The sequence below is a fragment of the Lytechinus pictus genome, chromosome 2, assembly GCF_037042905.1.
Source record: "Lytechinus pictus isolate F3 Inbred chromosome 2, Lp3.0, whole genome shotgun sequence".
NCBI classification, from domain to species: Eukaryota; Metazoa; Echinodermata; class Echinoidea; order Temnopleuroida; family Toxopneustidae; genus Lytechinus; species Lytechinus pictus.
Genome location: NC_087246.1, coordinates 13,902,016 through 13,924,978, shown reverse-complemented (window position 1 = coordinate 13,924,978; position 22,963 = coordinate 13,902,016). Strand labels below are relative to the sequence as shown.

Below are 22,963 nucleotides of genomic sequence, written 5' to 3'. Positions count from 1 at the left end.
TTTCTGTGACAGGCCCCTGGAAATGTTGCTTGTGTGAATTCCTCACCAATAAAAATAGCTTATGGGTATGTTTTTCTGAGACTGATGATATTTTTGGCAAAATTTATACAGTTTGGTCTGAATGTTAAATGATTATTCATGTTTGGGAACTTTGTATGTGTAATTAGCTTTTTACATACATCGTTTAGGTATGACTTTTACATCTGGGACCAATGTTTAACATCACCATGTGAAAGGCATGAATGAGCAATGTGTATAAAATCCCTTGCTCAGGGGCATAGGTGGCGATGTCAGGTTTCAATCCTCTGACTTTCTTGTTTATAGTCAAGTGGTGCCTTTATACACGCTGCCATGTCACCACCAGAGAGGACTTAGCATAGTCTAGATTCGATGCTTGAATCTGTAAATGTTGTTTGTCTTTTGCAACAAAAAATTATTTTCTCAGACAAATGTCACTGACATTTTGTAAGTAATACCTCTGTTTGCTTTTGTTTATTAGTTGAGAACGGTTCCTGTGACTGAGGCAGCTGATGAAGAGCTTGAGAAAGAAGCTGAATGGATCTACAAACAAGCCTTCCTAACACCATCAGTATCAAATCAGGTATGCTTAGTGTATCGATGTTAAAGTTGATCAGATGACAAAACCTTGTTTTTTCAAATTATAATCGTAAATTACTTCTTCTTTTTCATTAGATTATATTGTATTGTAGAAATGGTGCTAATATAGTATATATATATATATATATATTTACCCTCCCTGTTAGGTGCTCAGTTTGCTCCTATATTACCCTATCTAATCTGGGCTAACAATTTCAGTAATCACAGCTTATGCCGTGGCGTGTCGTCCAGTGTCTGTCGTCCATCAACAATTTCAAAATGCTTCTTCTTCGCCATTTCAAGTCCGATTTAAATTCTGTTTGCTTTATGTGATAGCACTAGGTGGGGGATTCAAAACTTTTACACAGAATTTTGAAACTCATTAAATATGCTAATTTATGCGCATTTTTCAAAATTCACAAAATATACTTCTTCATTTGTAGACCGATTTTGAATTTTTTGCTTCCATCTGGTAGAGCTTTATGAGGTTCACCAAACTTTTATACAGAATTTTGAAATTTTGAGTAGAACAATTTTTATGCTAATTTATGCACAATTAATTTATGCATATTTTTAAAAATTCACATAAAATGTTTCTTCTTTATTTGTTGACCAATTTTGATTTTTTTTCTTCCATCTGATAGAGCTTCATGAGGTTCACCAAAATTTTTTAATTTGGAGCAGAAAATTATTTATGCTAATTTATGCAAAATTCATAATTCACAGAAAATGCCTCTTTATTTGTTGACTGAATTTAAAAATGCTTCTTTTTCGTCATTTCAAGTCTAATTTCAATTCTGTTTGCTTTAAATGATAGCAATAGGTGGGGGATTCAAAACTACACAGAATTTTGAAACTCATTGAATATGCTAATTGTTGTGTATTTTTAAGAATTCACATAAAATGCTTCTTCTTTAATTGTTGACCGATTTTGATATTTTTCTTCCATCTGGTAGAACTTCATGAGGTTCACCAAACTTCTACACAGAATTTTGAAATTTTCAGTAGAAAATTATTTATGCTAATTTATGCAAAATGTATTCATAAATCACAGAAAATGCCCCTTCTTCTTTATTTGTTGACCGATTTGATTTTTTTTCCTTCCATCTGGTAGAGCTGCATGAGGGTTCACCAAACTTGTACATGAATATTTTGAAATTTTGTATAGAATATTATGCTAATTTATCCAAAGTTTATTCATAAATCACAAAAAAAAAATTTCTTCTTCATTTTTTTGATCAATTTCAATTCTATTTGCTTTATATGATAGCTCGAGGTGGATATACAAAATTTCAACACAGAATTTTGAAGCTCATTAAATATGCTAATTTATTCATATATTTTCAAAACTCACAAAAAATACTTATTTACTTGTTGATTGATTTTGATTATTTTTGTTCCATCTGAGAGCTACATGAGGTTCACCAAGGTTCTTCACAGAGTTTAGAAATTTTGACTAGAAAATTATTTATGCGTAATTTATATGAAATGTATTCATAGATCACAAAAAATGCTTCTATGTCATTTCTTCATCAATTTCAATTCTATATACTCAATTTATGTCACCAATGTAATTCACTACAGTGTCAACTGGGCTGAAATTAAAATTGTGTTAGATTTCGTTGCGAGGTGCCGGATGAGCTCCACATCATTGATGTGCTAGTTGAGGAATTCCTTCCTGCTGGTACCTGTTCACCTCATGTTCGTTGAGTGCAACATGATATGTATACATTTCTGGCTGAAGGAAAAATTAATACCGTGACTGGGATTTTAACCCACACCCCTCTGATTTCAAAGCTAGAGTCAGAACAACTAAACAAGAGTGTTATCCTCTTCATTTCCCAGTTATACCTTTATTGAATGATGAAGCCATTTATGTCCTGTCTAAGGACTAATTATTGTAGATACAGTGACGTGGCGTTTTTTTTCTCACTTTTTATACATTGTTTTTTTTTTAGATACATGTTCTGTCCTTGCATTAGTGATAAGTATTTGGTGTATAAAAAGAACTTACAGATCTTGGTGCCTTTCATAAAGACTTGTTATGATAACAAATGCATAATTTCTATAACAAATTTAAGATCAGCCAATCAGATTGAAGGATTTCTGTAGCTTTAAATTGTTATTGCCAAGTTATTTTTATAACAAGTTTTATGAAATGGACTCCTTAACTGAGATCCTATCTTATTTGTAATGTTTTGTGTTTCATTGAAAAAACGAGGTATTAAAATTGTTCAGAATCCATTGCAAAATCATACCTTTAAAGGAAATTCAGAGGTAATGTCTTTGCATCAAATCCTTGATGATGAATATGAAATTTGACAATATGGATTAGTTATGCTTATCCTAAGTGCAATCAAACATTCAAATTGTTGAGTTTTGTTGTATTACATCTTGTTCTCAAAAATTATTTTTTTGTAGGAATTTGGTGACCAAGGTGATGGTTATGGTGGATCAAGTGGTTATGAAAGGAAACCTCCAAAGACAAAGAAGAAAATCAGGGAAGCCCTCTTGTTTATGAGGAATCAACACTTTGAGGTAAATTATTTCATATTTCATTAAACTGATAATCAAGTAATTTAATAGTGTTTGTATTATTTGATTGAGAAACATGGTGGTGTATTATGAAAAATTAAATGTGGATGTTGAAGTAGTACATCAAATGCCTAATTGAATGAGGTATTATAACCCATCATAACATTAGTCAAATCATGCTCGGAGGACACAAGCTATTTTTTTTAAAATCAATGATATAAATATAAAACATTGAATTATTATTAGAAGTCAAAGTTGTCAAACATCCCCAAATCACATAAAAACATAGAGGTCTTATAAATAGGAAATTTGAAGTAAGTCAGATTGTTGTGTGCCAAACTTACAAAAATTTGTATTTCACAGAGGCTCCTTCATACGAAGATTGGCAATCAATTACCAAATGGTGATGGCCAACAATGATTACAGTTACATGCATATTTTGTTCAAAAGACTGACTAGAAATCATTTACTTGTGTTGTGTCATATTTGCTGTCTATTGCACACCTCAGTGGTATAGGGGCCTGATCTGCTATTTCAAATCTTGCCAATTTATTCTCTCCAAAAGGAAGCAAGATTAAGAACATTCCATACACCCTTTGTTTTGTATTGCTGTTGTCTTTTGCATGCAGGTACCATTTATAGCTTTCTACAGGAAGGAATATGTAGAGCCAGAGCTGAATTTCAATGATCTCTATAAGGTGTATCATTGGGATGCAAAGGTATGATACAGCAAACTTAATAATTCAATTTGATTTAATGAGATAAGATAAAACCAAAACTATATACTTCAATTATCTTTATAGAGTTAGTTATTAGGATGCTTAAGTAAAATGTAAAGAGTGATTTAAAGTATGCCAGAGTATAGCTAAGCTTCTGTAAAATATATCTTGAAGTTGTATATATGTGAGAAAACAGAATTTGAATTGATGATCAAATTGGAATAGAACAAGAGCTGAACTGTACTTAACTCTACACATTTCGTAAGAAGTTGGTTTAATGAGATATCAGATTGGATTCTATCGCCGATTGTAACTGTGATTTTTTTTGTATTGGGAAGTAAAATTTAGAAATAAAGAATGACTAGATATGATTGAGTATTTCATTTGTCTATACTACTTTATTGAGATCACAATAATGGAGAAAAAAAATTACCAAAGTAGATATACAAGATAGAGAACAAGAGCTATACCTCACCTATGTTTAATTTTGTTTTCTTAAAAAAAGAAAATTAATTTAGAAATAACATGTTCTTTGTATGACTGCAGTGGTGTCAATTGAAAGCAAGGAAAGCCAATCTCCTGAAGTTATTTGAGAAGATGCAGACTTACCAGTTTGATACAGTAATGAAGGATAAAGACTTTGATGCAGCACTCCCTGAAGATTTCAGAGCTCTTTCCAACCAAGATATTGAAAGGTAAAGAAATGTTATGTATCATGCAACCTTTAGTACTTTTATATTGTATCATTATTCATTGACATTTCAAACATCAAATATAATGGTACAAGATCCTCAACTTTTTTTTTTTTTGCTTTTTTTTCCGAACCAAATTGAGTAATTCTGAATTCGACAATTCAGATATACATGGATGAGAGAAATTAGAAATTTCTATCATGGAGTCTTAAAACACACATTAATAAATGAAAGAAAGAACTCGTTGTTTTTTATGTAATTTAGTAAACAATATTTAAAAAAAAATCTTTTGCAGCATAATTCACATTTTTCTTCAATTGCTTTATATTTTGATACTTTGTATCAAATGAATATTTCAAAGGATTGTTATCGGAAACATTGGAAAGGGTTGAAATATTGTGTTTACTCTTTCCATGATAAATAAAAAAAATAATGTTATCAATATTTTAATCCAGTGATCAATTTCATTTCAAACTAAAAAATGAATTTAATTTACTCTTTCCATAAATACTTTGATACTTTGAACAGCTCCTCCAAGATTATTGATGCCATATAAGAGTTATGTCTGCCTTTCATTCAACAGTTTTTAACAAGACCCCCCCTCCGAAAAAAAATAGTATGAATTATTCATTTCGTAACTGTGTATATCAACTATACTTTCAATATTGTATTTTAAAGATTTTCTGTTTTTTTTTTTGTTCAGGCTGAATGCTGTTGATTCTACAGAAAGCCTGAAGGATGTCTACATGCACTTCTTGCTATACTACGGCCGAGAGCTCCCTAAGATGCACAATTCACTTAAAGCCAAACCCAAAGAGAAGAAAATGAAGATGGTGACGGTCAAGAGGAAAGTGATGGTCAAACGATGGAGGAAGAAAAAGAAGGAAAAATCCCCTCACAAAGAACGAAGGATAGAAGATGATGATAGTAGTGATGAGGAGGATAGTAACAAGAAGATGGATGCAACGGAGGAGAAGGAGAAAGAGGATGAGGAGAAGATGGACACAGAGGACGGGGAGAAGGGAGATGAGGAAGGTGGGGAGGAGAAGAAGAAAAAAGATGAGGAGGAGGATGATGGTTTTGAGGATGGTGAGACAAAAGATAAGGAAGAAGGGGAGGAAGGAGAGACGAAGAAGGATAAAGAAGATGGAGAGGTAGCTGAGGAGGAAGAAATGGAGGAGGTGGAGGTGGAGACAGAGGTTGAAGAGGAGATGGAGGTGGAGGCTTCTGATGATGAGGATGATGAAGAAGGCGTGGTAACTAGCTATGAGATCAAACAAGCCAGCAGGAAATCAATGTATGCACTCTGCCAAGATGCTAAACTCAGTAAGTTCTTTAATCAAATTTATTATCTTTTATTTGTCCTATTAAGAAGAAGAAACATGTGTAATTAAAATCTATCCATATAATGAATGTAGAAATAGCCTTATTTCTCCATGATGCTATTAAAAAAAGAAAGAATTTATATTGACTTTACCCACGAGCATGCTTTTAAATTTTGGTTTGTGTCTAAAGTAGTTCTTCATGCAAAGTTTTTCTAGATCAGGTATAAATTTTATCTGTGTATGGATAATTTATTTCATCACCCTTTTTTGAGAACATCAAAGTCTTTTCATGCTTATAATGATAACAGTCGGAGTGGATTTAGAATCTTTATCGAATAACCTAGTGGCATATGATCATTAATTGTTATGGACGCACCAGTCAACGAGTTGTTTTATATATTATACTGATGCATGTAGGCCTTATTTAAAAACTCACAACAAATGTCTTCTAAATTTTTCTGCATATCAGCTGGTCTGGCTGCCAAGTTTGGATTGACTCCTGAACAGTTTGGTGAGAACCTGAGGGATAATTACCAGAGGCATGACCCTGAACAACACCAGGCTAGTCCCTTAGAGGCTGCATCAGAGTACCTTTCAAAGTAAGTCAGACCTTACCATCTCTATTGTATGGAAAACATGGCAACCATATGTCAGACGGAAAAAATGCAGTTTCGTTCAGAAAATGGTTGCTTTCTTGCGTATATGTTGATCATGGCACCTTATCATGAAAGTTGTCTGTCATTTTCCTATAATTACCATAACAATGGTCATACACAAGCATTTTTCAACAGACCATAACAAAGAGAGCCTGTCAGACGTCAAATGGTGATGAAACACCCCTGATGACCATTGTTCACCAAGATTATTCAATATTTTTACAATGCAAAATTTGATTATAGTTCTTTTGAGAAGTTCTTGATCCATGTTATGCTAGTTCATTTTGATGTTATGTGTATAATTCATTGCATGATTATTGTAAATATAAAACAATATCTTATAAACAAATAAAATCCCTTTTATAGGATAAAAGATTGTGAATTGTGCCCCATATCATTCTTCTTTAAGTCTTTTGAAATTCAAGTGTATAATTTAATGGGAGAAAAATGAAAGGGGAAAAATCTGAATTGGAAATATCTGAATTTTTAAGCCATTGCTAGTATCTCATTTGTTGTGACAATGGTCATGATCCATGTATTCTTACTTTGTTTCCATTCTTCCTTTGCAGTAAATTCAAGGATGAGGAAGGTGTTCTGAAGGCAGCAAGGTACATGGTAGCCCTTCAGATAGCACATGACCCTCTGGTCAGACAGTGTGTTAGACAGACATATTATGAGAGAGCCAAGATATCAGTCAAACCTACCAAGAAGGGGATCAAGGTATGTTTCTGTGTATGGTAACTCCAGTAGGAACTCGACAGGTCAGCTCTTTGCTGGTAAACGCCAAGCTAGTATATAACCAATTACATAGGAAACATTTTACACCTAAGTTAACTAGGCATAGTGGCTGATCTTATAGACAACAGATATTACACTTGGGTCTTTTTATCAGAGTGGAGACAACGGCAGAGTGGGGATACAAACTCACAACCTTGCAATTATGAGTCCAATGCTCTAACCACTAGACCCAATATGTATGGATCAGTGTATCTGATTGTTGTGCTTGGTGTTGTTTCAGAGTACTGTGGAGTCACTTAGTAAAGGCTGCAAAAGGGAGACAAAATTGTTTTTTATGATCTGGGGATTGTTTCAGGAAAAAGCTGTCAGCACTGACAAGCTGTCTTTCTCCAACAATTACCATAGTAGCAGTCAGAGGCCTGTCAGCCAATCAAAACCAAGGGTTTCATTAAAATTGCCAGCACTGACAATTTAGTCAGTGCCAACAACTTTCATGAAACACCCAGCACTTAATGGACAGATTCTTGTTATACATGTTTCAGTGGGGGTAATTTTCATTCAAGGGAAACAAAATTTCAAAGATATGTGGTTCTTCTATACAGATAGTTACTTAAGGAAATTTGACTATGTTAAATGCTTCTACTAATAATGTTGGATTTTGTTGGTAAGCTTTCATTCACTCCTGATAGAGATGTAGAGGAGAGTCCATGTAGAATTTGAAAGAATAATAGCAAAGAAACATTGAGCAGTAATAGACTTATTAATTAATGAAATGTAAACAAATAGCCTCAATTTAGAAATACTTGCCAGAATTTCAAAGCTATACACTGACTTACCCAACATTCCATATTGTCAATCTCAAATTATGATTGATCTAAATTTGTGTAATTAAGAGAAAGGAATATTGGATCAATTGAAATTTGAGTTTGATTTGAACCTATCACAAGATTTTGTGAGAAAGTGCCCTGTATTTCTTTGCCTTACACTTCACTTAGCTGATTACTCATGTTCCTTTTTAACTTGTACAGGAAATTGATGAGAGTCATCCCATCTTTGGAAGCAAATACCTGAAGAATAAACAAGTGAAGGATCTATTAGGAGATCAATACCTGAAGCTAGTACAGGCAGAGAAAGACAAACTCATCACGATGACCATGTCTCTTGATATGGCACAGGCATCAAGGTTGGTAGAGCATTTCTTAAAACTGAATCCTCTCTTTCTCTCTCTCTTTCTTCTACTTTCTTGGGTTATTCAAGAAAAGTAATGAACCTTTCTGTACATCTGGGTCCCGTAATAAAAAGGATAGCGATATATCATACGCTTGATTTTCATGCTTAATTGTACAATGTAGTCAATTCAATCAATTTTAAGAAATGTTCTACGATGATTGCTAAGTTTTGTGTTAAGGCCCCCTCAACATTTTTTCCCCTCATTTTTTCTTTACGTCCTTGATTGCTCAAACCATGGCAAATTGAGAACATTGTAACATTTTATTTGGAGTAGAAAACAGAGACGAATCATTTTAGTTTATGATTGTGCACAACATAAACTGTCATTGGTTTGATAGACTTGTCAGAGTTAATTTAATCTGTGTATACCAGTAGTTTAGACATTTGCATTAGGTAATTACAGATGAATTTATGTTAAATGTGTAAATGAGGATCCATTATATCTTTCCCTTTGCTACGAAAGCCTTGGTCTGAATGAACAAAGGTGGTTTTGAATCTGTGGTCTGAAACCATTGCTATACAAATTTTATGTATTAATTATGCTGAATTCATTGCATATATTGAGAAGTAGTTGTATAATTTAATGTGTACTTTTGTCACAAGGTGACAGCATAAAATACTGTTTTATATTTAGATTATTTAAAATAAGCAGTGGGCTCAGTAATGGTTTTGCTTGAGTAACAGGTAACAGGTAACATAGTAAGGTCACAGCTTTAATTAGCCCATTGTTTATTTAAATTGATTTTGATAGACAATGAGCTTATAAATGCTGTAACTTTAGTAGCAAGTCCAAGTTTGTCACAAAATTCATTCATTATTGGACTCTTTTTCAATAAAGTTGCAGTCTTCAGCATAATTAATCTATAAGATCTGAATAAACCATGGTTTAAACCTCAGATTCAAAACCACCTTGAAGAATAGGGCCTTTGGGTTTGGTAACAGTCTTCATTGTAATTCCTTTTCTATGTTATCTGACTCCTTCAGTACATCCTACACATCAGCCACTTACTTTGAGGAGATGAAGCAGTTGTACTACCTAGATGAGTTCCGTTCTGAGGTACAGGCCTGGAACAAAGAAAGGAGTGGTGCCCTCGAGATGGCCCTTAAGAGTATCCTCTACCCTCAACTTGCCAAAGAACTCAAGACAAAGCTTATTGCTGAAGCCAAAGAAGGTATAATCAAGGTCAGTACTGGATGATTCTGATAGTGGTTATCTGCTCGTAAGTTAGAAGCTCTTTACGAAGGACTGGTGATACTTTATTGTGGTTAATGATAAACAGCAGATTTTCATTGGTATTGATGTAGTTCGTAAGAAAGGATCACAAGTCATTTGTAAAGTTGCAAGTAACATACAAATGGCTGGTGATTCTTTATTAGGTGCTAAATCAACATCAATGAAAATATGGTGGAATATCATTTACCACAAGAAAGGATTACTAGTCATTCCTAAAGTTGCTCCTGACTTACAAACGTCTTAATGAAATGCCCATATCGAGGATTTGTATGTATATTGAACAATTTGGTATTTAAGCATCTAGAGTAGCCCTTTGATTTGTTTAAATTTTATTGAATTGGAGATAATAATGAGCAACCTTGTAGTCCATAGTGCTACACAAATTTGTTGAAGTTATCATTTTCCTTAAAAGTTGATAACTGGTCATCAGGTACTGGAGTTGTAATAAAATCTACTCTCAAGGGATGAAAACAATGAACATGTGCCAAGGGAAGAATATTGTGCCTTTCTTATCCTGATTATTGTTTACTTTACATGTTTAGACTTTATGCACTTTCAAAGGAAATTTGTAGTAATGATGAAATCATGATTTATTGTATTCACACATTTTATAAACAATTCTCTTTCCAATTTTAGCAATGCTGCACAAAGATGTTCAATTACCTGAAGGTGATGCCATTACAAGTAGATCAACCCATGGAAGAAGATGAAGATGATTTCTTGGATGGAAACAGTCGGATGGGATTAAGGGTTATGGGATTCGCCTTCACAAGTGCAATGTAAGTCAACCCTTTAAGATCATATTGTGTGTAATAGCAGATGTGATGTTAGAGATACCATTATGATCTGGAGTTGATCAATTATGATGATAATTTTTGTATGGAAACAGCACGATGGGACTCAGGTGATAAGATTTGCAAAGTGCTTTATTAGTCACCATATATGATAAATGGATGAGTCTTTGACAGTGTGATGATGGTTGAGATGTTGGAAACCATTATGGTTTAGAGGCGATGATGATGATGACAATAATGATATTGGTGGTGAAGGTGGTCGTGATGATGATGGTGATGACAGTGGTGTTGATGGTGATTGTACTTCACTTCCTTATTGGAAATACTAATCTTGTCTTTAATGAAGGTTCAGAGTTACCTCCCAACCATTGACACTGAATAGGGAAGAAAAAGTCTGAGTTTGACCACCCTGAGTACTTGCGATATGAATTTTCTATAGTATATTAAGCAAAATCGTAGCTATTTTCTGTTATGGAGACTGGATGTTTGCTATTAACAAGTATTTTCTTTTTGATTCCAGGGACAGTGCAGCATTCTGTTGTATGCTTGACGGCGAGGGAGAAGTGACAGACTTCCTTCGATTGCCTCACTTTTTGAGACGAAGGAATGCCTTCTGGCAGCGAGATCGTGACCTCAAGGAAGCTGACGTAGAATCACTGAAAACATTCATCTCAAATCAGAAACCTCATGTTATAGCTGTAGCCTCGGAAGGAAGGTGAATGTCGGGAATTCTGAATAATTGATTTGATTTTGGTTAATTTTTGGTGCATCAATGTTGTAAACTGCTCAGATATATATCGTTGAAAAGAAGAATAATTTTCATTAATATTAAAGAACATTTTTAATTTCATCTCCTCTGTAGTTTACTCTTTTCAGATGTTTTACTTTTAAAACATGTATCTATTCTTCAATGATTAAATGTTTCGCAGGAACACAACATCTGTGTTGCAAGACATCAGGGGATGCATCGAAGATCTGGAGTCGGAACAACAGATGGCGCCAATCAAAGTTCAATTGCTCGACAGCAATGTGGCTGTTGTATACCAGGCTTCCAAGCTAGTTGAGGTAGGCTAATAGATATTTATCTCATAACACTTGTGACCACCCCATTCGAAATGCACAATGAGAAGCAAGGAAGGCTTCTTTGTAATAACCCCAAATAATGAGGTTTCAATTATCTGATAGAGTAATTTTCCTATAACTGCTGTCAATATTCTGAACCTATGCAATTTGGCCAATTGAGATACCAGCCTTATGTTTAAGACCATTTTAATGTAGCAAGAGTATGCTTTGTGAAGATGTGACATCTCCAGTGGCTATGCTGGAATGTTTCATGTTACAATTTAGTAACTGTCATGAACATATTTTCTAATGATATCTGCATGTGGATATTTGAAAAAAAAACCCCATAAATTATTGATGTAACATTATATAAGTTTCCAAATATGAAAAAAGAAACCAATTTTGTAGAGCAATTTAATATTAATGGCTTCTACCCATCATTCCTTTGATGTTCATTTCAGACGGAATTCCGTGACTACCCACCGTTGCTACGTCAGGCAGTGTCAATATCACGTAGGTTACAGGATCCGCTGATTGAGTTCTCTCGATTATGTAATCCAGACGATGATCTCCTCTGCTTGAAACTTCATCCTCAACAGGTTTGGCATTGGTTTTAATCAAGATCTTGGGGTTGGGGTATTTCCTAAAAGAAAAGTTTCACATAAAATGAGCTAACGTATGCCATGTAAAAATTTAAACTTGCATAAATCCAAAAGATACTGAATTGAATTGAAGAACTTCCTTATGAGCAATAGCAAGGATTCAATCTTACTTGTTACAATAAAAAAAAAAAAAACTATATCAATTAGAACTTGAAAGGGCTGCAGAGCCAATGATATATTTCTTCCTTGGACAAATCAGAAACAGATTATGTATAACTTATAACCAATACCAGTATATTCAGATTTTTGGGCAGCTCAGTGTTAAGTATAGAAGGACTGGGAAGAGGTATGTAATAATACTGGATGCTTGCCTGTGCTATTTTATAGGGACCAAGGTAATAGGACTTGCTAACTAGATTATACCAAATTTGGTCTTATGGAAGTTGGTCTTGGTGAGGTATAATCATGGACCCTTCTCACACTTTGTAAATTATTTGGCCCTGACTGGACACACCACCATATGTCATTTGTTTAATATGTTTGGTTCATAATATATTATTTTGTAGGACGCCGTGAGCCAAGATGAACTGAAGGAGGCTCTCCACCAAGAGTTCATCTACAGGGTCAACGAGGTGGGCGTCGACATCAACAGGGCTATCTTACATCCTCACACAGTCTCTCTCGTTCAGTTTATATGTGGGCTGGGTCCCAGGAAAGGCAATGCTTTAGTCAGGGTAAGTAGTCGGTGAACATCGCAGTTTCAACTGTTTAGTGTCTGTGTATGGGTGTTTCATTTGTGCCAACTGTCCTTATATAATAGGGTTGGTCCTGATTTTTGGTGAGAGAGCGAGCTACTTCAACCATTGTGTCCCTATTTTTTGTGAAAATCTTTACAAAGCTTCCAATAAGTATTGATTTTCAGTATTTAGTACTGAAAAATGAGAAGAATACTGATGGTTTCTTGCAAAATACTGATTTCTTAAGTTTCATTTTTATGTGTTGTCCTGTGGTATTTCTTTGAAAATAATGATATTACTGAAGAAAGTTTCAGCTTTAAAGATACTGAAATGCTTTTGTTCAGGTTGACAGCTCTGTCTTCATTTATTTATGTATAGAAAATTCTGCAGTGTCCTACTTTCAGCCTCTATCTTTTCCATTTGTCACACTATCTTGAGTTTGTTTGATCTAATATTTAAAAAAAAAGTTTGTATCAGAAAATAAAAGCCACATGTCTTTCCCCTCTGCAGATACAACTCACTTTACCTTCCAATTCAAGAAGTGCTTCCTCTTATATTGCAATTGGCTGAAACAAAATATATTTAAACTATGTTTGTTTTATATCAAATGGTTTTGTATGTTGATTTATCTACAGACCCTGAAGCAGAAGAACCAGCGTTTAGACAATCGTAATCAACTAGTAACCCACTGTCAGCTCGGTCCTAAGGTCTTCATCAACTGTGCTGGATTCCTGAAGATAGACACTGCTTCAGCTGGTGATGGGTAAGTCAAGACAAGATAAGAATTTGAATATACATTGACAATCACAGTAGATTCATTTAATGCCATTTTCTTAGTTGTGAGTTAAGTTACAAACAACATGACTGACAAATCGTAGCTGATCATTGATTAAGTGCATTGGAGCACTCTTTACCCTTTCCCTTCTTGCCTCTAGGACCCTTTTGTGGCATTTCTCAAAGACACCAGATTGTACAAGAGTATGGATTTGGTCTTGTCATGGGTTGATCCCAATAACTGTAGATCGATGATGCCTTTTATCAAGTTTTGTTATGTGATCACCATGATCAGCAATCAATTGCATTGATTGTCATATTGTGTTAAAATTTGAATAACCTCAAGATCTTATGATAACTTGTGACAAATGAAATGATCTCAACAATAATAATTCATAAATGTTTCGCTGGAAAAGAATCTAAAAGGAAAATAACGATTCAAAGGCTTTTTGATATTTTGTTTTACCTATTAAGATATCGTTTACAGATAGAAGAAAATGTGAAATCCAGAAAACCATGTACATGTATTTCCCTCCAGAAATGGAGGCAAATGTTAGCACTGTAAATATATTTTGTTTGATGAATAAAGAAGACCAGCAATGGTTATTTTACAAAAAAAAACAATAATGCTCCTTTTGTTGTTATAGTTAAAACATTGTGTTGTATACATGATTGTTACTACAACACAACGAGACCAGGTATGTGGTATGAATAAAACACATTCACCCTACGCAATGGCTTCTGTATTAGAAATCAAAATGAAATAGAATTGAAATGTGATTTGTTGCAGTGCTGATGATACATACATTGAAGTCCTTGATAGCACCCGTATCCACCCTGAGACATATGAATGGGCCAGAAAGATGGCTGTAGATGCCTTAGAGTATGATGAAGCTGCTGATGATGCAAACCCTGCAGAAGCACTAGAAGAGATTCTAGAGAACCCTGATAAACTCAAGGATCTGGACCTGGATGCCTTTGCAGAGGAACTTGAAAGACAGGTAAGCCTTGATGATGATGATGGTGATGATGATGGTGATGGTGATGATGATGATGATGGTGATGGTGATGGTGATGATGACGGTGATGATGATGATGAAAAATCTTGTCATTGTGTGGACTTACTTGCCCAAGCTTGATTTGCAGTTTCCTTTATTATATTTCCTGTTTCATGAATTTATTTATGATTTGTACCATTACTCCATTGCATTCCTTGGTTTATTTTACTATAAAAATAAATTACCCGTTCGTATTTATGAAAGTTCACTCTTAATTACAAGATATATTACTTCTCCATTTCTTTTTCATGATTAAGTTTTGTATACCTATTTCTCATGTCTTGTAAACATGTGGGTTTTTAAAAAAATCAAGAATGAAACAGATGAACATGAACATTTCTCCAATGTCTTCTATCTGGAGTTCAGATTTGAAAGTGTATATGTTCCATTCTCCTGTTGCATAGTTCATAATCTACATGATTATAGCTTTTAGCATGTATTTGTATGTGTATGGTGTGAAGTGTACGCAATGGTGCAAGCTCTTCAAATTAAAGGTTACAATTTGCAGAGGTTGTGCACCTGATCAAATTAAAGTTGGATGTAAAATCAGAAAATTTATCCAATAAAACACATTTTAAGTTTATATCCTTCACACCATAACTGTTTTTGGGGACATGCATTACAATTGAATAGTGACATGCATGTTTGTAGTGATTTACCAAAAATAAAGATAGGCTTTATCCTATTGATTAAAATTTAAATGCAGTAAATACAATTCTCAATAAATACAGCCAGAGTTATCTTTGGCATAGGGCTAACTAAGTACATGGACTATGTGCTTTATTGGCAGTTCGTGGTACATTAAATTGTTATGAGATGAAAAATTCATTTTAATTTCTACATTGAATTTGCAGGGTTATGGTAATAGGAGTATCACATTGTATGATATCAGAGCTGAACTGAACAGCCGCTACAAGGATCTTAGGACGCCTTTTCATCCATTCACCCCTGAAGAAGCCTTCAGTACTCTGACAAAGGAAACACCAGAGACATTCTATAGAGGTGAGTGCCAGGGTAAAAAACACTTAAATGAGTTCATGGGACTGAACAAAAAATATGTTTCAGAATTTTTATTTGGGACTTGTAAAGTATTCCAAGGAATTGTCTGGACATTGAATGGACCTGGAAGTGATTTGCAGTGATGGTTGCATGATAGACAACATATGCACTAGTTCCCTTTTAGGTTCATGTTACTGAAGAAAAATGATAACACAGTTTTCCTTAAAGGAGAATGAAACCCTTGAAACTAGCTGAATCCATATCAAAGAGAAAAATCAAAGAAACATATTGTTGAAAGTTTGAGGAAGATTGAATGAATAATAAGAAAGTTATGAGCATTTGAATATTGAGATCACTAGTGCCATGTAGATCCTCCCATCGGCAATGCGACCAAGATCTGTGATATCACACACGTACAACTCCCTCATTACTTTAGTACTTATTTCACTTATATTCTCACTTTTATAGAGTCTATCACAAGGTTAGGTGTTTTATTTATGAGATGACAAGTACAGAGGTTTCACAACATTATATCATTGATGAATCGTTTGTCATATGATTAGAATGAGCAAAAAGAGATGTTTTGGGGTATATTTTCAGTGTCCGAATGGGAGAGTTGTACGTGTGTGACATCACAGATCTTGGTCGCATTGCCAATGGGAGGATCTCCATAGCATTAGTGATCTCGACATTCAAATGCTCATAACTCTTTTATTGCTAGTCCTATTTTACTCAAAGTTTTGTTGATCTTATTCTTTGATTTTTCTGCTTTCACAAAAGCTAACTTGCTCCAAGAGTTTCATTCTCCTTTAATAGGTTTTACCTACATGTTTACATGCCAATGCAGAAAGGTTAAGTACTCTTTTCTCCCCTGATGTTCCATGGGACAGGGAGGGAAGTTTTTCCCTCCAAATAGTGTTATGTTGATTGTAAGGTATGTATATCTGATATGATGTATCATGAAAATTGGTTGAATTCAAAACTTTGCATTGGTTTATGCCTACACCTGAAATTTCAGGAATGGATGGGCTCATCTTCAATATAATTATTGTTGATTTGAAATGTTGGCATCTCAAACATGGTATATCAGGAAAATTTGGATACTCTGAAGCAATGTCAGTAAAAATTGTCAGGTATTCTTTGTCACACTAAAAACTTTGCTTACAGGTGCTTGACTTTGTTGGAACAAACTTTGTATAACCTTTTACAGGTAAAATGGTAACATGTGTAGTGACTGGTATTGCAAGGAGGAGACCCACCAGGGAGATGTTAGATGATGCTAATCCTAGTAAGAATGATGAGACAGGATTATGGCTCTGTCCCTTCTGTCAACAAGATAACTTCTTTGAACTCAACGAGGTAAGACAGATTGTTTGTTGTTTTTGTCTCACCTGCATAGCAGAGTGAGACTATAGGCGCCGCTTTTTCGACGGCGGCGGCGGCGGCGGCGTCAACACCAAATCTTAACCGAAGGTTAAGTTTTTGAAATGACAACATTACTTAGAAAGTATATGGACCTAGTTCATGAAACTTGGCCATAAGGTCAATCAAGTATTACTGAACATCCTGCCTGAGTTTCATGTCACATGACCGAGGTCAAAGGTCATTTAGGGTCAATGAACTTGGACCATGTTGGGGGAATCAACATCAAAATCTTAACTTAAGGTTAAGTTTTTGAAATGTCATCATAACTTAGAAAATATATGGACCTAGTTCATGAAATTTGGACATAAGGTTAATAAAGTATCACTGAACATCCTGCACGAGTTTCACGTCACATGACCAAGGTCAAAGGTCATTTAGGGTCAATGAACTTTGGCCGAATTGGGGGTATCTGTTGAATTACCATCATAACTTTGAAAGTTTATGGATCTGATTCATGAAACTTGGACATAATAGTAATCAAGTATCACTGAACATCCTGTGCGCATTTCAGGTCACATGACCAAGGTCAAAGGTCAATGAACTTTGGCCATAATGGGGGTCTCTGATGAATTACCATCATATCTGTGTAAGTGTATTGGTCTAGTTCATAGAACGTGTACATAAGAGTAACCAAGTATCACTGAACATCTTGTGCAAGTTATAGTAGTTTTCAAAGTCAGCACTGCTGCTATATTGAATCTCGTGAGGCAAGTGAGACCGCCAGAGGCATTCCACTTGTTAGATTACGATATTCAGTGGGGATAAGCTCTTCGTCGCAAGAAATTGATAAATTCAAACTGATGTTTTTTCCTTAGAGTCAGAAAGCAGCAGTTGAGAAGTCCCTGTTCTCTGAACAATGTTTTGCAGACTAGACTTTGATCATTTCCCAATTACAATCTCTCTCACTCAGGTATGGAGCCACTTTGACACGGGTAACTGCCCAGGTCAGGCAGTAGGGGTCAAAGTTCGTCTGGACAATGGCATCATGGGATTTATTCACACCAAGTTCTTGAGTGATAGCAAGGTCAAGAATCCTGAAGACAGGGTCAAGGTAAGTCTGACCTATCAACTGACCATCAAATGTCCTTTAATTGATGTTGTACAGATAATCTGAAAAGTGGTTAAGAAGTTTCAATTACAGATTGCCATTGTGTTTTTTTGTGAATGGTAATTTGCAAGAACCCGGGAAGTTGCAATCGATTGCAGATATCAGCTACAAAATTGAAACCGATAGGTTAGTTGCAATTTTTTGATGCAAGAAATGGATGGAGTGTATAATGAATTGCAAATGTATAATTTCCAGTTTCAGTACCGATTTGGAGCTTTTCAATGGATTGTAAGTTTCCTGCAATGTCCACTATGTTTGCATTCAAATAGTCCACAATTTGCACAGACAAATTGGAGATGAGTGAATAATCAGTTACTTGATTCTGTGTAGATTGGTATGACCCTCCACGCTCGCATCATGAAGATTGACATTGAGAGGTTTCAGGTGGATCTGACGAGTAGGAGCTCCGATCTCCAGGATCGTAACGGAGAATGGGCACCGCCTCGTGATACTTACTATGACTATGAATCAGCTGAGATGGATAAACAAAAGGATGAAGATGAGAAGAAGAAGGCCGCAGCATCCAGCAGTAAGTCACATCCTGTTTGAAGTGATTAATATCATTCCTCGGTTTGAGTTCAATCGGATGAAAAATTGTGAATCAGAACCAAGATTTATTGAAAAATATTCCATGACGTTTCAACAGAAAACATCATCTTCTTACCTTGTGTTTGATTTGTTATTAGAAGAGATAGGAATTTTTAAAATATATGCATATGGGAAATGAAGAAAGTCTTCAAAAATTTCTTTTAATTGTATTCATTCGTAATATTTATGGATGTCAGGTATGGTTTTCTTATGTAGATTATGAAATGAACCGCTGTTCCACGAGTAATAATAATAATAAACAGTTCTTGTATAGCGCATATCACGATTACGAATAATGTCTCTATGCGCTTTCAAAGGACTTGGATATTGTTACCCCAGCTGTAGCTTGGCAGCCGTAATTACGTAATTGGCAGCCGAGTATTACCTGTAATTCAATGTTTTATACTTTAGAAAAAATTATCATATGTGATGTTTTGTCACTATATATGTATTCATGTATAGAAAGTAACAATAAAATTAGGCACATTTTCTTATTTTTCAGATTTTAATTAAGATATTCACAATTTTTTTAAATACTGTTTTCTTTACTTTATATAAATTCAGCATATGTGAAGAGGGTTATCGTGCATCCATCCTTCCAAAATATCACCTACAAGCAAGCTGAGAAAGTGATGAGAGAATCAGATGTAGGCGATGTCATCATTAGACCAAGTAGTAAGGTAAATTTCTGCAAATATGAATTATTCTTGTGGATAGATAAGCAATATAAATTTTTCTCTAATGCTAAATGTACTTGAAGGTAGTGTTTTTTTTTAAATTTAAAATGTGTATTTTTGCTATGTGAAGTCAGGGAGTTTCCTCAGTATCGTGGGTACCTCACACAGCAACTGGTTTGAATACATCTCACTAGCACGAATACATCTCTATGGATTAAAGTGTAGAATGCGTACATTGTGTGTAGGCAGGCCAGATTATATATGATGATGTGGATGTGTTTGTGAAATTTAATGGTAAAACAAAAATCAGAATTTGCGAGGATTTTTGTTCAAAAGAAACAACACAGAAGTACACAAAATACACCAAAAAATCTTCCTACACAACAATTCAGAATGATTATATTTAAAAATTAACTTTCAATGATTTGATTGACTTAATTGGATTTATTAGGGAGCTGATCATTTGACAGTGACATGGAAGGTAGATGATGGTATTTATCAGCATATTGATGTACAAGAAGAAGGTAAAGATAATGATTTCAGTCTGGGATCAACATTAAATGATTTGATTTGATTTAATTTGATTTAATAGGGAGCTGATCACTTAACTGTTACATGGAAAGTAGATGATGGTATTTATCAGCATATTGATGTACAAGAAGAAGGCAAAGATAATGATTTCAGTCTGGGATCAACATTAAAGATTGGAGAAGAGGTTGGTATATCATCATTGTCTTTTAACACTTTAAAACATTATATTGATGCAAGATGTGTTTTTGTTATTATGAGCAATCTATCCCACTCAATGCACCATAATTATTATCTTCATAATCATAATCATTATCTTTATTGATATCATCTTCATAATCATCATCATCATTGCAAAGAAATTTTTCTATTTTATTGAGCCATAATTTCACCATTCCTTGGACTTATGTTGCTTTCTTTCTTGTAGTAGATAAAATAAACATTTATTCAATTTTTTTTATTTTTCTATACATCATCATAATTGTCTGTACTCATATGGTTAATCATAAAGAGATAGATGATTTTGTTAATATATAAAATATTCTGTCTTACTTGATGTGATCCGTCTTGTGAGAAATGTGATGTAAATGCAAATATTCACATGTGGAAATGATCTCACAATATATGTATTCTCATCATCTTTAATTTTCAGGGATTTGAGGACTTGGATGAAATCATAGCCCGTCACATCCAGCCGATGGCAGCCTTCGTACGAGACGTCACCTCTCATAAATACTACCGGGATGTAGAAGGAGGTAGCAAGGAACTCATGGACAAGTGTCTCGCTGCTGAAAAGAAGAAGGCACCAAGTCGTATCCCATATTTCATGTGTTTCTCTAAAGAATATCCAGGTATGACAAAGCAGAACATATGATCAGTTTCAAAGTTTCAAAAATTTCATATTTGTTTTTGGTCAATGTTGGATCTTAGATTAAATGCTTTGACTAGGTTTATATACCTGATATTTTATCTATACATGTGGAAGATAATGCTAAACCATGTTCATTCCATGTTGTTTTAAGGCATTTTCAGTCTTCCCACATGAATCTGGCCATTATGGTTGAATGAATTCTAAAATGTATGAGTATATTAGGATTTGTATACTCCATAATTAAGTCAAGAAAAATATATTACAGCTTAGTACTTTTGATTGTCCTTTTTCTTCAGTTTTATCTATTCATTTCATGCTATGTTTGGTGGTCTTTTATTCAGGCAAGTTCCTATTGTCATACCAGCCGCGTAGCAAAGGAAGACATGAGTATGTTACAATTACACCGGATGGGTATAAGTTCAGAGGTCAGATGTTCACAACCATCAACTCTTTACATCGCTGGTTCAAGGTTCATTTTAGAGATCCAATACCTGGTTAGTTACTGCACATTACTGATATATTTTATTGCATTTATACACAGATTATACGTCCGTCAGGGACATTAAAAATGTCAAGCAGAATGAACTAATTGAAAAACTAATAGTACAACTTTGTCTTTTAAAAAGCTATTTTTATTTGTCCAGTAGTCTATTTTATGTTCTAGTGATCACCCTAGAATGAATTGTTTATTGGAACTACTTTAAACTTTGGTCAAGTATGTCTATAGGAGGGACTATTATCTGATTAGATTTTAGGGTTTTACCATCGAAAGATCACTTGAGGTCATTATGAAGACAGTTACTCAAGAATGACTGAACAAACATTGGGATGAACTTTAAATTAGGGTCATATACATGTATGCATATGGAAGTGACAATAATCTGACTCATATGTTCATCATCTTTTGTTGCAGGTATGAATGTGACTCCAACACCGATGAGTACTCACAGGACACCTATGTCTGTGGCCCATGATGGCACACCTTGGCAAAGTGAGTAAGACATTTGTATTCTCTTTGGTGTCTTTACCAAGTACTGAAGACATCAACAAGTTTGATTTTTCATTTTGATGATGATAATGACCATGGTAGCATTGATAATGATCTTAGGTCATGTGTGTTGTCCATATTTTCATTTTTTTTCTTTGAGGAGGAAAAAAAAAATAGAAAAATTGTTTTACAATAGTTTATCAATATTTCTTCTTGCATGTCTTAAAGCTTTTGTTCATACAACCAAGTTTACTTGTAAACGAATAGAGTTTTTCTATGCTTGATTACAGCTCATACTTAGAAATGAAAGAAATTTGTAAAAAATTTAATATAATAGTTTTATGTTTTCCATATTTTATTTGATATTCATGAATTTGCTTAATGATTTTTCACCAGCGGGCACACCCATGATCCAAAAGACCGGTACCACATTCACAGGGGGTATGTATGCCACGCCCAGTGTGCTTCAAGGTACCCCTCGACAGACTCCAGGCCGTCAGACACCCTTGACTGGTACAGCAGCAGGTCGCTATGGTTATGGCTACCCCTACACTACCCCACAGAATATCACTACACCTGTTGGTGCCACTCCTTCTTACCAGGTGAGAGGGTTTCTGGATTTGTTCTTGTTTTCTGAAAGAGCAAAGAGTTATAGAATATTCACATGCATTTTGGCATAGAGCAATGCATAATGGAATCGCTTGTATTTTATGATCTTTATTGAGAAAATGACACACTTCTTTGAAAGTCTTTAAGTTATTCGGTTAAATTCTATTCTGAGGTGTTTTTTTTTTAGGCAATGTGTCAGATTTTAAAGGGGGAGTGAACTGTGTGTGGTCTCTCATTGACTGTGTGTTATAAATACATTGTGTTAAAATGTACGTTTTCAGATATCTACTAATACTACAGAGAATAAATTGACCTATAATTGTATTCGTATAGAGAAGCTTAAATTTTTGAAAAGAAAAGGAATTGTTTTGCTACTTGGTAACATAATTATTGCGGTATAAATGTATTGAGTAGTTA

The 22,963-nt window shown here is 34.5% G+C and overlaps 1 protein-coding gene across 2 annotated transcripts in view; it reads left to right on the top strand.

The window, feature by feature from the left end:
* The window catches only part of LOC129284280 (transcription elongation factor SPT6-like), a 36,273-nt gene that overhangs the window by 9,351 nt on the left and 3,959 nt on the right, over window positions 1–22,963 (top strand). For both annotated transcript variants that reach the window (XM_064110268.1, XM_064110262.1), the window contains exons 11-36: window positions 500–601; window positions 3,019–3,135; window positions 3,762–3,851; window positions 4,398–4,546; window positions 5,247–5,869; window positions 6,338–6,467; window positions 7,094–7,244; window positions 8,291–8,445; window positions 9,477–9,675; window positions 10,363–10,505; window positions 11,041–11,235; window positions 11,450–11,585; window positions 12,044–12,181; window positions 12,751–12,918; window positions 13,557–13,684; window positions 14,486–14,696; window positions 15,608–15,755; window positions 16,963–17,111; window positions 18,088–18,228; window positions 18,616–18,814; window positions 19,438–19,553; window positions 20,143–20,265; window positions 20,731–20,929; window positions 21,291–21,443; window positions 21,863–21,940; window positions 22,334–22,539. In XM_064110268.1, coding sequence (XP_063966338.1) covers window positions 500–601; window positions 3,019–3,135; window positions 3,762–3,851; window positions 4,398–4,546; window positions 5,247–5,869; window positions 6,338–6,467; window positions 7,094–7,244; window positions 8,291–8,445; window positions 9,477–9,675; window positions 10,363–10,505; window positions 11,041–11,235; window positions 11,450–11,585; window positions 12,044–12,181; window positions 12,751–12,918; window positions 13,557–13,684; window positions 14,486–14,696; window positions 15,608–15,755; window positions 16,963–17,111; window positions 18,088–18,228; window positions 18,616–18,814; window positions 19,438–19,553; window positions 20,143–20,265; window positions 20,731–20,929; window positions 21,291–21,443; window positions 21,863–21,940; window positions 22,334–22,539 — 4,347 coding nt within the window. The remainder of the gene's footprint in view (window positions 1–499; window positions 602–3,018; window positions 3,136–3,761; window positions 3,852–4,397; window positions 4,547–5,246; window positions 5,870–6,337; window positions 6,468–7,093; window positions 7,245–8,290; window positions 8,446–9,476; window positions 9,676–10,362; window positions 10,506–11,040; window positions 11,236–11,449; window positions 11,586–12,043; window positions 12,182–12,750; window positions 12,919–13,556; window positions 13,685–14,485; window positions 14,697–15,607; window positions 15,756–16,962; window positions 17,112–18,087; window positions 18,229–18,615; window positions 18,815–19,437; window positions 19,554–20,142; window positions 20,266–20,730; window positions 20,930–21,290; window positions 21,444–21,862; window positions 21,941–22,333; window positions 22,540–22,963) is intronic.